The 15,996-nt window shown below is 44.5% G+C and overlaps 1 protein-coding gene across 3 annotated transcripts in view; it reads left to right on the plus strand.

Annotated features, from left to right (window-relative positions):
- The window catches only part of SLC9A8 (solute carrier family 9 member A8), a 64,150-nt gene that overhangs the window by 19,283 nt on the left and 28,871 nt on the right, over nt 1-15,996 (plus strand). For all 3 annotated transcript variants that reach the window (XM_045529248.1, XM_045529249.1, XM_045529250.1), the window contains 3 exons: nt 4,726-4,827; nt 5,917-5,951; nt 10,747-10,890. In XM_045529248.1, coding sequence (XP_045385204.1) covers nt 4,726-4,827; nt 5,917-5,951; nt 10,747-10,890 — 281 coding nt within the window. The remainder of the gene's footprint in view (nt 1-4,725; nt 4,828-5,916; nt 5,952-10,746; nt 10,891-15,996) is intronic.

The following is a 15,996-nucleotide window of genomic DNA, read 5'->3' on the forward strand; positions in this document are numbered from 1 at the left end:
CCTTCATCTCCTAGCCTCCATCTCTTCCACCCATCCTTCCCCACCTAGTCCCACAGCTGCTCCACCCATTCTCGCCTCCCTGGCTCTCTGGGCGTCAGTGTCACTGGCCTCTGTCCACTTCCATGCTTTGTCTCAGCCTTGCTGGCCTCTGCCCTCCAACCCTCAGTGTGGCTGTGTCTGTCTGGGCAGGAGCTTCTCACTTCTAAGCCTGTCTCTGTGTGTGCATACGTTTTTATCCTCGTCTGTGAGTTTTATTTAAATATAAATGTGTTTAAGTATTAAAGTAAGGCGATTCAACTTAGAATATTAGTGATGCAACAGTTATTTTGTGAATGTGATTTTTTAAAAATTGTGAAAGTTGGAAGAACAAAGGTTAAGCCGGCCCTTTGAGAGAGCAAAGAGCCTGGACTTTGGAGCTGGGGAGGTGTAGGGCTGATCATGTGCTGCCCCCTACAGTTTCCTTTTTGGCAGAGTAGAAATTACTACTAAAACCCCACCAAAAATCCTACCTCCCAGCTTGCTTTGAGATTCACGCTAGGTGAGAGAATATACGCAAGGCACCACCCACCACACTGAATAAATGGAGTGCTGCTTCTTGTTGTTACTACTAATAACATTATTATCTATTATTAATAATATTGGCCAGGCGCAGTGGCTCACGCCTGCAATACTAGCACTCTGAGAGGCCGAGGCAGGTGGATCGTTTGAGGTGAGGAGTTCGAGACCAGCCTGAGCAAGAGCTAGACCCTGTCTCTACTAAAAATAGAAGGAAATTAGCTGGACAACTAAAAATATATAGAAAAAATTAGCCGGGCATGGTGGCACATGCCTGTAGTCTCAGCTACTCAGGAGGCTGAGGCAGGTGGATTGCTTGAGCCCAGGAGTTTGAGGTTGCTGTGAGCTAGGCTGATGCCATGGCACTCTAGCTTGGGCAACAGAGTGAGACTCTGTCTCAAAAATAAATAAGTAAATAAGTAATATTAATATTAGTAGTACTAATAATAATAACTTAATAAACTTAAGAGTTGAATTTGTCAAGAGTGTTTTGATAAAAAGCATACTAATTAAATCTTTAATTTTCTACCTGGTACTAAAACAAAAATATTCTAAGATGTTCAGTCCATATTTTTTTTATAAGTTGTTATTTTATTGTGCATCTATCCAAAGAAAAGGTGAAAAGGATGTTAATGTAAAAAAAAATTCCCAAGTCTTACAAACTGTTACTGATATCAGATAATTGTTAAAAAGGAAACAAACAAAAAGAAATTGAATGTTAACATCTTTTACTCTTTCCTTTTGTAAACAAATCTTAAAAGAAGTGTAAGTAGATTATGGAAATATTTCAAAACAATGCTGAGGAAATTGATTTGATTATGACATTTTGAATATTATATTAGATCATGTAAAGTTTTTATTTTCTAATTGTTTTGTAGGGAGGGGAGAGAAACTTGTTCAAAATTTGAGGAAAATAATAGTGTGTTAGAAAAACATTTCTTTGAAGATGACATTCTAGCAGAAAATGTGACAATTTATGAGAAAGGGACTGATGGAAGTTGGAAATGCCAATTCAGAGGCTCTTGTCTATTTCCTGCCCTTCCCCAAGGAAGATAGGAAATTGACATTGAATGTTTTATTTTAATATTGCTGTATTTGCTAATATAAACTTGGAGCTGGAATACAAATTTCAGTAAGATTATCATCAGTTGATATGCCTTAAGTAGGCAACTGTTGTAAATATTGTATAAACAATAGGTTGTTAATAATGTCAGAGAGAAATAGATAAATTTGCTTTATACAGCAGGTGGAAGTTCTTGTAATGTGGTAACTTGAATTGGGTAAATTTGCAGTATCTAGATTAATATTAACCAGGCACGTAATTTATATCAGAATTAGATCCCTATAAACAGACCAAGACTGATTAATCTATTTTTAAATAACAAAATAAAGCAGCCATTTCCAAAGAAACTCACAGATGAAAGCCTTTGTTTAGGAAAAACAAATTATGTGTTGGCCTTGAGTTATTTTAAAATTCTTTGTACACTAAAGATTGATATGCCAAACAGAAGAATTGAATGTCAGATTATGGGCAGCCAAACCAAAATTGCAGAGAAACTTCCTGAAGGAGATGGGCTTATTGGAACAGTCAGTGTTGGGCTGAGGATGCTCTTTTTGAAGTGAGCTTTAAAATGGCAGGTCCTGACATCCCTGGCTTGACAATTTCTGAGTGAAAGATGGGATCCTTTTATTATTATTATTATGGTACAAAATACTTGTATGTCTTTATAGGGTACATGTGATGTTTTGATACAAGAATACAATGTGTAATAATAATATCAGGGTAACTGGGGTATCTGTCACCTCAGGAATTTATCATTTCTTTGTGTTAGGAAAATTCTAATTTCACTGGTTTAGCTATTGTAAAGTATACCCTTACTTAGTGTTGGTTATAGTCACTCTGTTGTGCTATCCAAATATAGTCCATTCTATCTATCTAACTACATTTTTATACCCCTTAACCATCCCTACTTTATCCCCCTCTCCCTGCTACCCTTCCCAGCCTCTGGCAACCATCATTCTACTCTCTGTTTTCAAGAGATCAATTTTTTTTAATATTTAGCTCCCATGTGTGAGTGAGAACATGGGAGATTTGTCTTTCTGTGCTTGGCCTGTTTCACTTAACATAATGTTCTCCAGTTCCATCCATGTTGCAAACGGCAGGATTTTATTCTTTTTGTGGCTACATAATATTCCATTGTGTATATGTACCCCAATTTCTTTACCCATTCATCTGCTGATGAACACTAGGTTGATTGCAAATCTTGGCTATTGTGAATAGTGCTGCAAAAAACATGGGAATGCAGATATCTTTTTTTTTTTTTTTGGAGACAGAGTCTTGCTCTGTCACCCTGGCTAGAGTGCGTCAGCCTAGCTCACAGCAACCTCAAACTCCTGGGCTCAAGCAATCCTTCTGTCTCAGCCTCCCAAGTAGCTGGGACTACAGGCATGTGCCACCATACCTGGCTAATTTTTTCTATATATATTTTTAGCTGTCCAGATAATTTCTTTCTATTTTTTAGTAGAGACGGGGTCTCGCTCTTGCTCAGGCTGGTCTCGAACTCCTGACCTCGAGCGATCCACCCGCCTCGGCCTCCCAAGTGCTAGGATTACAGGCGTGAGCCACTGCGCCAGGCGGATATGGTAGTTTTGATTTGCATTTCCCTGATGACTAATGATGTTGAGCATTTTTTTTTTTTTTTTGAGACAGAGTTTCACTCTGTTGCCCAGGCTAGAGTGAGCATTTTTTCATATACCTATTAGCCATTTGTATGTGCTCTTTGAAAAATGTCTATTCAAATCCTTTGCCTGTTTTTTTAATCAGATTATTTGATTTTTTTTCCTACTGAGTTGTTGGAGCTCCTTATATATTCTAGTTATTAATCACTTGTCAGATGGGTAGTTTGCAAATATTTTCTCCCATTCTATGGGTTGTCTCTTCACTTTGCTGATTATTTCCTTTGCTGTGCAAAAGCTTTTTAGCTTGATGTGATTCCATTTAGAAAGATGGGACTCTTGTCCACACCCACAATCAAGGGCGATCAAAGCCTTTTGGTGGTGGTTCCTAAGTGGCGTCCTAATTTATTAAGGTTCTCATAAACAGCTTAATTTCCTTAATTTTATGGAAATTTGAAAGATTTTACCATGCTGCTTGCTCTTGGGTATTTTCTCTTAAATGCTGTAAAGTATAGACAGAAACATATTTCATCTATCATGTTTAATGATGATACTAAGAGAGTGAAAGAAAATTGAAAGACCTGGACAGCAAAAAGAAGAATCTGATAGTATAAACTATTATCTTGATATTTTCTGTAATAATGGACCTTTTCTTAATTAAAAGAAAAATAATAATTGTATAGACTTTGGACTTTGACCAGACACGAAGCGCAGTTAATTTCTTCAGTACCTGTTCACTGGGCATCTTCCGTCTGGCAGGCCATGTGGCATTGACTGTGCTGTGCACAAGCACACGTGGTCGTTGCTCCCACTGAACCCGCAGCCTCGTGGGAAAGACAGACATCCATCAAATAGTTACATAAGTAAATGCGAAATTACAGCCATGTCAAGTGCTATAGGAGAGGGTCATTGTGCTTTGAGAGCGTGGTCTAGGATCTGAGCTGGGAACTGGTTGAGGGATCAGGGAAGGCTTCCCTCAGGAAGAGTTGAAATGCCCTGAGATCTTAGAATGATTGAAGTTCACCAAGCAAAGAGGGAACACGACCTGTTCGAAGCTGCCAGTGTGACTGGAACCCAGACAACAAAGGGGATGTGGTGCCAGATGGGGTTAGGGGCCTTCCCAGGGGTGGAGCCAACCCAGGTGGCTGTCATCTGCATGGGGGGGTTAGGGGAAAGGCAACACAATCAGATTTGTCTTTTGCAAAGATCATTCTGGAAGCACTTGGAGAGTGGAGGGAAAGGGGCTGGGAAGGGCTGAGGAGACTTGTGAGAAGTTGTGCAGTGGTGCAGGTGAGAGATGACGTGCGGGACAGGGGACACTGAAGCAGGTGGGGGTGCAGGGAGACTCCCGGGTTTCCAGCTGGCCAAGTGGGGCGGTGGTGGTGCCCGTTACTGAGTATCAGGCCTTCCTGGAGGGCTGGGTGGGTGGGCTATGCCTTCACTGATGGGACCGGCTTTTCTAATCTTTTCTCTGATTTCTACTGTTTCAAACAGGGTAACTTCTTTCAAAATATTGGCTCAATCACCCTGTTTGCTGTTTTTGGTACCGCGATCTCTGCTTTTGTAGTAGGTGGAGGAATTTATTTTCTGGGTCAGGTAAGAAAAACATTTTTGAAAAACCTTGAAAATCTTATATTCTTTGAGCTAGTGCAAGGAGGTGGGGTAGGAACACCTCATGGGGCCTAGGTTTCACTTTCAGGGTAAAGGAAGGAAAGCCCAGCTTCACATGAGGCCCAGTAAAGGCATGTTAAATTGTTTCTTAGTGTCCTCCAAGAACTTTGGTATCTGGAATTGAGTGAATCTTTTCCATAATCCCCAAAAGTATTTGATCTTATTTGCAAACTAATACTGTCTTAAATTGGAATATCTAAAAATAAAGCAGAATATATAGCATCAAGAACTTCAGATTATAACAATATCGGCTATGTTGTCAGATAGACTGAATTGGGGTTGAATGCTGTTTTTTAACAAAAATTTACATTTTAAAATCAATGATTCTGACTCTGTTCACTCAATTCTAAACTGTGTACCCGTAAAAATATATACTCTGAGTTTTCTGCCACTGCTAAACCACCTCCCAGTGGCATCAATGGGGTGTTCTGTACTTTGGCCTTTAATTTGAATTAATGCAGACCACACATCCCCTAGGAGGGTAGTAGCTGTAGTTTTGCATTATGCATGTCCACGCATGTCACAGTTCTTTTCCTTTATTGCCAGTTGCAGAAAGTTTGTGTGCCCCACTTCTGAAAACTAAGCGGGTGTCAGGCATCTGGGGGACTGGCAGATTTCTCTTACACATGTCAGCTATTCTCTTGATAGCTAAAGCCCATTCCATCTGATTTTCACCTTTATTCCTGCCTCAATGGCACCAGAATAAATCTGTCTGTCATGCAACTTTGTTCATTGCTCAGCTTCTAGTCTCAAAGAGAAATAAACTCTAGAGAAGAACACTGCCATTAATTGGGCTTGATAAATGTAGCATTCTTTTCCATACTTTTGTTGTGTGATGATCGAATGCATGCTTAAACTAAAACTTAGGAGTTTTCTTTATTTTTCAAGTGGTTTGGGAACTGAAGATTAATGTCCTTATTAGTTTTAATGAAGCACTAATGGACATTTTAATCTTCTTGGCTGTTCTCCAGGGGTTTTTTTTGTGTCTGTGTGTTTGTGTGTTTTATTTTACAGGCTGATGTAATCTCTAAACTCAACATGACAGACAGGTAAATCCTTCATACTGTAACATCCATGTGACTGCTTTTCAGACTGGGGAAAATATTCTCCACACTGCTTCCTGGGCATGGTACTTCACTATTCTCTTCCTCTTGCTTTTCTCCCACTCTTCTCTCTCTCTCTCTCTCTTCCTCTCTCATTTATTTTTGCTAAGGATTTCTGCTGTAGAATCCATTCTGAATTAATTTACATCTCTGAAATGAATCAAAACTGTATTGAAGACTTTTGAAGATCCCTAGTCAGAACATTGCTGATTGAAATGATTGATTCGGTTTAAGCTTTGGGGGCGGTGACTCTGGTCCACTAACTGCCCCGTCCATACATACACATGCCCTGCTCTATTGTCCATTTATTATTTCTAAGCCTTTTCAATAGCTGTAATAAAAGGCTGTCTTCTTGAGAGATTAGGGATGGGGAGAGTGAGCAAGAAATGTTTACTCTGAGATTCCCACCAAGTCTGAGCTTGAGGTGAGGGCGGAAGGCAGGGCCAAGGGCTCTGTTTTGAATTCCCCCCTCCGTCACAGCTACCCCGGTGGGCACTCTCCAGTGAGGTGCTGTCTAGGAGGTCCACTCAGGAATTTCCATAATTGCTTAGTGAGAAGCAACCAAGGCAGCTGTCTCTCAGAAGGTACTAGATCTAGTGCTGAAAAAGTGCCCAAGCAGAGTGCAGCCTGGTTTGCCCACCCTGAGAGTACGCGGGCGTGCTCCGTGTGTCCGCGTCCACCATCGGGGCTTGGCTTGGTCTTATGGTCCGGCTGGGGAGCTGGGCAGTGGGGCCAAGCGGTGAGCCCCGCCCAGGTGCTTGCCGTGGGGCCAGCCGGAGCTTTCAGGCTTTAGCAGCAACGTAGCAACTTGGGACTAGTATCTTGGAATTCTTTTCGTGGGAAATGCGCCTCTGATAACAAGTCCGATCCCATTCCCACCTCCACTTACCACCTTCCCCTGCCCGGGACATAAATTTTGGAGCTTTTGTTGTAAGACAGTTTTGATATATAAACAAGTCACATGCCTCTTCCATAGGAGCTGAAAATAAAGCAGAACTGATACAACATGTTTTGCAGAAATGCCCTAAACCCAGTTGAGCTTAAGGAAGGTGTCATAGCATTCAAACCTTCACCCTGTTTGAGAGGCAACTGGTTAGAGATACAGATGATGCTGGATAAATGTTTGTGAAATTGAATTGAATCAGTGGGTGGGGTGTTCAGGTGCAGGAGAGGAAAAGAATCGTCCATAGACAAGCCGACTGACAGCCAGGTAGTGTTTCTGTCTCCATCAGATGCTTTTTCTGCTGCTAGAAAGTGACTGTCCACAGACAGGGACTGCTCTGGGTGGCAAACCCACACAGCTGCAGGCCTGGCAGAGCACTCGATAGAGGGAAGCCGGCCAGGTGTGAGTCTAGGGATGGGACAGTGGCCAACAGGAGAGCACATCCTGTCAGAAAGGGACAGCCACGTCTCACCTCCACCTAATAATCACTATGTGAAAATATGGGCCCAGAATTACTAGATATTTAAAGTAATTTTTTTCAAAAGAGGCCAGATTTCTAGATTTTTGTAGAAAATCTTTCAGTTTTTAAATGTTAATAACTTGCTCAATTTTTCAAAAACACCATGCATGCTAAACATGAGCACCACAGACCACCTTTGCAATCTCTGCACTATAGAAAACATAAAAATGACTTTGTTGCACAGATTTCATTTTAGTGATATTTCTGCAGGAGAGAGATTTCACTCTTAAGTGCCTTGAATTGTTTCACTATCCCAGTCTATTTCATTTTTATTTTGTTACTGTTGCTATCTTTTGAGGTGACAGCATAAAGAAAACACATTTTTAAGTTGAACTTCTAGCTTCCAGCCTTTCAAAGGACTGGCCATGAAGGTGTGGCCAGGTTATGTGACTCCTTAGGTACAGACCTCTCGATGATTCAGTCGTGTGTATTTCAGACTTTGTACTCACTATCAGAAATACTCTGGCTCAGTTTCGATTCCCAGTCAAAGCTAAATGTGTTTATATGATTTATACAAAGCATTTCCCCCTCAATTTTTTATTTTGAAAAATTTCAGACATACAGAAAAGCTGCAGCCTTGTACAGTGAACACCCATATGATCACCACCTAGACTCTGTGATTACCATCTTGCTGTGTTTGCCTTGACATGTATCCTTCCATCTGTGGGTCCCGCTCTCCATTCATCAGTTCATCTGCTAGTTCCTGCTGTCTCGTTTCCAGTTCAGGATGTCAGAAGATTGTAGCAAAGTTCATCAGCCAGGCCTCCTCTTTCATTGGAACTTAAACCCAACACAAACTAGTTTAAGCAAAAAAAAAAAAAGTTTGTTGGCTTGTAGAACTGAAGTGTCCCCAGGGTGATGCTTCTGGTATGACAGCCTCCAGGGGCCACGATGTTGAGAATCTCTCCTCTCACTGGGTCTCAGCTCAGCTCTCCCCTAATTGGCTTCATCTGCCCCACACTCGCCCCACTTGGCAGCACTGGTGGCTCCAGGCTTATGTCACCCTCACTTCAGCCGTCCCTGCCTAAAGGGCCAACCTGTTTCCTTTAACCGGTAAAATGACTGGCAGTGACCCTCATTGACCAAGCTCTGGCCCCCTGCCCACACCTAGAACGCCACGTGACTACAAGGATGGAGAGTGGGAGGGGGTGTGGCTTCCCAGAGGAAAATTTGGGTGCTGTCACCAAGACCGGGCGTGTGGGCACTGAGCAGGGAGAACTGTGGCTGTCCACTCTCCTGTGCTCTGCGTGGAAATGGACAGAGACCATTTCAGGATACACTTTGGAGATGTCCTTCCATCGTGGCCCCTTGTGGTGCGGCTGTGGTTAATGAGAGTGAGAATAAAAGAAGGGGAGACAAGAAGCTCTGCATCTGGGCTGCAATTCCAGGGCCTAAGGACCAGCTGCTGGCAAAATAGGGCCTCCCAGGTCTGCAGTTGTTTGGTGGAGTTACCTTCCCTCTCCGCCTCCCTTCTTGCTTCCCCCCTGCCTGCCGCCTGCCTTCTGCAGGTGTCTCTGGGCCACACTCAGTGCAGGTCCTGGGAACACACCCATGAGGGAAACACGGCATCTGCCCGCTTTGGGACGCACGTTTATGTGATAAGCTCTGTGAGGACAGGTGAAGTCAGGGAACTCAGGTCTGGGGGAGACCATCTTGTGGGGTCAGGTCCTCAGCCTGGGATCCCAAGGCCCTCCCAGATGAATTCACATTTGTTACACTCACAGGGAGCTACCATGGAAACCAGAGGCCAAATTACAGATTTACAAAGAGAGCCATAACTGGCCGGGCAGCCAGGCGTTTCCTGTGGCCAGCACGCCTCTCCCTGACCCTGGAGTCAGACGGGCAGACGGGCGTACGGGCGTCCGTCCGTCAGAGGCTGCCCAGGGCCTGGTCCTCTGCCCTCCCACACATGAGCCTGGTGAGCGTGGGAGACACGGGGCAGAGGGTCTCTGCCTTGTGACTGGTGCAGGCTGTGTCCTTGGGGCTCCGTGTTTTGTCTGGTGGTGTAGAGGGGCAGACCCACCCATTCAGCTGTGCGAGAAAGAAGGCAGTGCCAGGCGTGGCAGTTTGAGGGAGTAGAGGCTCGTGAGGACACCCAGGGGGAAAACGACAAACCAAGGGGGCTGAGAGAATGAGCCATCCAGAGTCCTCACAAGGCCCCTCCAAGGACCTGGGCCTGTCACTCGTCCCCCTGCCCCTGCCCCCTGCTGCCACAGGCACCTCCTTCCTGTTTCTTGGCAGCCAAACCCGGTCCCACCTCAGGGCTCACTTGCTGTCACCTCTATCCCCAGGCCTTGGCTTGGCTGGCTGCTGCTTGTCATGTAGGTTCTTGCTCAAATGAGTCACTTCTTCAGAGGCCTTTCCTGACCCCCCGATCTAAGTGGCTCCCACCCACTCCTCCACCAGGTTACTGTTGCTCACATCACCCTGGTTTACTTCCTGTGTCACACTGGCCGTTTTCCAGATGTGTCTTAGTCTGTGGATGTCACTGTTTCCACTGTGCGGCTGAGGAGCACCGACTCGGGGCCAGGTAGCCTGGGTTTGAGTCTGGGCTGTGCCCTTGTTAGCCGACTGACTGTGGACAAGTCACTGGATGTCATTGTCCCTCAATTTTCCCCTGTGTCACTGGGGCACCAGTAGTAGTCTCTCATATAGTTGCTGTGTGGAGTGTTGGGTTACTGTATGTTAAGTGCTTAGACCGTTGCCTGGGCCGTGCGAGAGGTGGCTCGATCTTTGTGGGTGCTGTCAGTGAGGTCAGCCCACCTGGCTGGGAGACGGCATGAGTGCCGGAGTCTGCCACCCACGCCGCCCTTCCCCCGCAGAATGCTGGAGTTGCTGCTGGCTTGTGGCACTTTCATAGGTGTTGCAAATCTGAGTGGGGGCAGGGGTTGGTCGCAGATGGCACTGCGATGGCCTGGTGGCAAGGGGCAGAGTGGAGGTCAGACCTAGAAGCTCAGGGGTTGTTTGGCTCCAGCCGCTCTGACCAGGAGGGCTGGGCAGTGTGTAATGCATCCAAGCAAAAGACTTCCATCCATCGCTGGTCAAAATACAGTCCCAGTACTGACAGTGGGAAAGCAGGCCGTTCTACCAACTCGTTTTAGAGTGGGCCTTGCACCGCTCCGCTAGCAGAGAAGTGGAGAAAAGACACCATCTGCTGTAGTTACTTCAGCGCCAGTGTGTACTACATGTTATGTTAAATGCAGGCTTTGACTCTGGTGCTTTGATACGTGGCGCAAGTGACATGCACTTCAGAATCTCCCCTTCCTTTTCTCTTGCAGTTTCGCGTTTGGCTCCCTGATATCGGCCGTCGATCCAGTGGCCACCATTGCCATTTTCAATGCACTCCACGTGGACCCTGTGCTCAACATGCTGGTGTTTGGGGAAAGTATTCTCAACGATGCAGTCTCCATTGTCCTGACCAAGTAAGTGTGGGGTAGAGGGAACAAACTGCTTCTGTGGGTGACAGAACTAAAGGTCCTGTAACAAAGGGTCAGATATTTCGAAGCAGCTGCATCTAAGGTTTCTTGTCCTCTGGGGTTTGGCTCACCTGTCGTTTTTCTTATCTTTCTGCCCTGATAAGCCTTCATGTGCCACAGGAATATTGGCAGGGTCCACGGGTGATTAGGAGACAAGAGTCCCCCTTTTTCGACCTACCTTTTAGTGGTGGCTTCTGAGCCCAGCTTCTCCTCAGCATCACTGAACTGCTTATCAAATGTGACATTCCCAGGCTTCGCCCTCAGAGCTTCTGAGTCCTTTGACCTGGGGTGAGTCCCAAGACCATAGGTTTTTTTTTTTTGGTTTTTTTTGTTGTTTTTTTTTTTGAGACAGAGTCTTGCTCTGTTGCCCGGGCTAGAGTGAGTAACGTGGCATCAGCCCAGCTCACAGCAACCTCAAACTCCTGGGCTCAAGCGATCCTACTGCCTCAGCCTCCCGAGTAGCTGGGACTACAGGCATGCGCCACTATGCCCGGCTAATTTTTTCTATATATATAGTTTTAGTTGGCCAGATAATTTATTTCTATTTTTAGTAGAGACGGGGTCTCATTCTTGCTCAGGCTGGTCTCGAACTCCTGACCTCGAGCGATCCACCCGCCTCGGCCTCCCAGAGTGCTAGGATTACAGGCGTGAGCCACCGCGCCCGGCCTAAGACCATAGGTTTTTAATAAGTTCCCCAGATGATGACGCAGCAGCCATTGGGGGCTCAGTGTTTGGGCAGTGTTATTGGAGACAAAAGCAGCAGACAGAGGCCATACTCTCCCACTTAGGAGCTGTTGCATGTCACCCTCATTTTCACAGCTGTAAAATGAGATAGTAGTACCACCAGGTGTCCCGCCTTAAGATGCTATCATGTAAAAGCTACTTTGGAAACTGCAAATTTTTTTTGAATGTTTATGGGTATTACTGCCTTAGTTGATGGGATCTGAGAAATTAAAAATGAATCATAAAATGTCAAGAAGTCATTGGGAAAAGGAAATCGATTTAAGATAATCTCTGATGCTGGGCTGTTTGCTTGGACTCTGCATTTTATGGTGGTCATTAACAAGTGTGGGCAAGAGACCCAAGGATTTTTGCCAAAACACAGAGAAGGCGCGGGCAGTCAAAGCAGTTAGAGCATGGAGCTCGCCTGTAGTCCCAGCTACTCTAGAGGCTGAGGCTGGAGGATCGCTTGAGCCCAGGAGTTGGAGACCAGCCTGGCCAACATAGGGAGACTCCATCCACCACCCTAGAAAAAAGCAGTTGGAGAAAAGAGCCCTGGATAGTATATCAGAGATGAGCTAAGAGAATTTTAGAAGCCAATCTCTGTTGCTTAGAGAGTAGAATTTCCATCTACCTGAAAACTGGCTTGTTTCCTTTGTTGTGGGATTCCTTGCTAAGCATAATTACTCTGTGGCATTAATAGCATTTTCTTAAAAGCTTTGTTAGAGACTACAGAGGATTGGATTTGAGGACTGAACAGTTTAATAGGATGCTATATGAAAAGTATATGACATTAGTTAATGTGACATCCTTTCCTTTTTTTTTTTTTTTCTGAGACAGAGTCTCACTCTGTTGCCCGGGCTAGAGTGCTGTGGCAGCAGCCTCGCTCACAGCAACCTCAAACTCCTGGGCTCAAGCAATCCTCCTGCCTCAGCCTCCTGAGTAGCTGGGACTACAGGCACACGCCACCATGCACAGCTAATTTTTTTTCTATATGTTTTTAGTTGTCTATATAATTTCTTTCTATTTTTAGTAGAGACGGGGTCTCGCTCTTGTTCAGGCTGGTCTCGAACTCCTAACCTCAAGCGATCCTCCCACTTCGGCCTCCCAGAGTGCTAAGATTACAGGCGTGAGCCACCACGCCCAGCCCATCCTTTCCTCTTCTACCCCTGCTTCCAGTTATTGTTTCACCATATTTGCCCCGTTTTTGCCCTGCCTTTGCAGGTATAGCTTACCAGATACTGGCTAATTGCAAGAGGTGCTCAACAGACCATAAGATAAACAAACTTTAAAATATTTTTGGTATTCAAAAAGTAATACACATATTCTTCATATAAAATTAAGAAAACACACAGGCAAGAAAGAAAGAAAGAATAATCACACACATTGCTACTCCCCGGAGATAATTATGGTTAACAATTTGGTGGCTGGGCATGGTGGCTTATGCCTGTAATCCTCGCATTCTGAGGGGCTGAGGCAGGAGAATCGCTTGAGCCCAGGAGTTTGGCTGTGAGCTAGGCTGACACCACAGCACTCTAGCCCACGTGACAGAGTGAGACTCCGCCTCAAAAAAAAATATACAATTTGGTGTAAGTATAGATATATTTTGTTTTAATGGGCTTATATCCCAAATATATATATATTGTAACTTTTCCATTGAACAGAATTGATAAAACAGTCTTCTGTGACATCATTTTACTGGTTACAGAGTATTCCTTTCTGTGGATTTACCATGTTCTATTTAACCAGTTCCCTTTTATTGGCGTTTTTCCCTTTTGGCAGACATTTCCGTAGCTTTCTTAGGAAATTATCATACATCATGCTGCAAGACCTTTAAACAGTCTGATGGCAATATTTTTTCTTATTTAAGATCTATTCTGAAAGCTGCTTAGCTTTCTGGTTTTTACTTTTATCTTGTATCCTGGCTACACATATCGAACATTTGTGATAAGGAATTTTGCCCAACTTGGAAGTGACATCAGAAGTTATTTTTATACATTGGGAGCTAAACTCAATCGCTTTGTCTCTGATTTAGGTAAAGAAAAAAATCTGTCAGAGGTAGGACCTTTTCAGAGTTTTTCCAGGTCTCTCTGCTATACAAAGGCCAGAGATATTTTCTATTTAAGATGAGAAGTGAGGGAGTCATTGTAAGTAGCCAAAGGTTCTTACTGCAAAAGTGCTTTTGGAGGCTACGATCGCCTAGGATGACATTCCCACATTTGGATCTGTGGACCACGTGCATATCTAGTTTCCAGCCTCCTCTTCCACCATTAGCCCGACCCCCTCTGAGCTGCAGGCTGGTTTAGGAATCAGCCTCGCTGAGTCTTCTGACCATGCTGGTCACCTGCCATCAGCATTTGCTGAGGGACCTCTGTGTGCCAGATGCTGCTCAGAAACCAGCTGGATTTGATGAACTCGGTCCATAGTGACGAAAGATGTTTAGAGAGAAGTGGACACAGTGCCTTGAGTACGAGGAGACACAACAACCGTGAAAGATTAGAGGACAGCTTCTCAGACGAGATGCCTTGTGAGCTAGCCCCGGAAGGCTGGCAGGGATTTTCAAAGAGAAGAGAGAAAAGGGGCATGGTAGACCTGTTTAGTTTTTGTTTAGTAGTATATTAAAAAAAACAACCCCACCACCCAGCTCCTAGGAGGTGTTGTCACCTCTCCTTAGTTATAAAGTAGAGAATCATATGTTGTTTTTAAAAGGTGTACTTCCTAGTCAGTCGTCTCCAAAGTGATCTGACACATTTATCTTTGCAACTGAATATGTGAATGAATTACCACCTTTTTATCGTTGTTACCTTCATAAGTGCCAGAAAACGAAATGTTTGTTTCTTCATTAACTTTAAGTAAATCATTTTTAGCTTTGATTTAATAGTATGACAATGTATTTTTATAATAATTGCTGTAGAGGAAACCTTGTTTTCTCCAGCTACAGCTTAACGCTCACGAAATGGATCCTGAAGCAGCACTGTCTTTTATTCTTTAAGGTATGAGAAACAGAACCTTAAGAAATAAAACGTAAAAAATTACCAGGCCAGAAAGAGTCCACATTCTACTTCCATTTATAGTATCTTGAGTTCAGAAACCACTGGTCCAGCCCTGAATCTGCTCACTCAGCTACTCACTCTCTTTGGGCCTCAGTTTCCTCTATATGAAAAGAAAGCAGTGAAACCAGCCTGGGTGCCAGCGTGGTAGTGATGTGGGGGTAAGGCTGGACCCTGGCTGTGTGTGGCCCACAGAGCCACTTTTGGGAACTATAGGTGACCATGGCCTTCAAAAGCACTTTTCAATACGATCCCTTGTTGGCTCTTACCTTCCTCACGGTGGATGTTGACTTGTGATCTGCTGGGAAAGAAAGAGGATTGGGGAGATTGTGCATTCGGGTAAGTCTGCAAAACTTTCATGTGAATGTTAGATTTCTTTTTTGCAGAACTTCTCAGAACCTTTATTATGTTATTTTGTCCTATGAATCTCCTCAAAAGGCTTCCTAAGGTTATTTGACCAACTCCCCTTCTATCAGAGATTATTCTGCTTTAAAAATAATACCAATTCATGAATTGCTGATTAATGACACTGAATTTTACTGTTGACTCTTCTTTATTTCATTTACTGATTCGGAGAAAAGGTATTGAGTATCTTTTGCATGCTAGGCTCTGCTTTAAGGCTCCGGGCCTATGGCAGTGCCCGAGATGGACACTGGCTTGGTCCTCATGAAATAATTAATGACCTACAGTTTTCCCATGCTGTGAAGGAGAGGTCAGGCACCTTGAGAACCTATAAATGGGCCAGTCTGTGTGAAGGGGTCACGGCCGCTGGGGCCAGGGGAGGGTGAAAGATGACCTGTTGGGAGGTGCCAGTGACAGGATGGCCCCATCCTGAATGAGGAGGAGATGCAGTCAGAGAGGTACAGGAGGACAGGAGCCAGGTCATGCTAAGAAGACTGGGCTTCCTCCTGGTAGCCCCAGGAAACCCTGGAGGAGTTTTGAAAGGGCTGGTGATCTGATTAGGTCTGCATTTGAAAGGGGTCATTTAGGCCACTGCATGTAGAACTGGGTTGGTCTGTAGGAAGACAAGGATGTCTAGCGAGAGATGAGTAAGGCATATCCCTGGGAGGATCGTGGAGGAGAGGGGTGGATGCACTGGAGAGCCGCTCAGGAGGCAGGATGAGGTGGGATGATGGAAGGAGGATATTTAATGAAAACCGCTCCTTGCTAATAGTAGAATCCTTTTCCCTTTGAGGACAAAACCAACGATTGAATTTAATGACTTCTGACATTTTACTTTGTTCTGTTACGGTGAAAGGAAAGTTCTTTCAATTTTTTTTCT

The sequence above is a fragment of the Lemur catta genome, chromosome 17 (genome assembly GCF_020740605.2).
Source record: "Lemur catta isolate mLemCat1 chromosome 17, mLemCat1.pri, whole genome shotgun sequence".
Lineage (NCBI taxonomy): Eukaryota > Metazoa > Chordata > Mammalia > Primates > Lemuridae > Lemur > Lemur catta.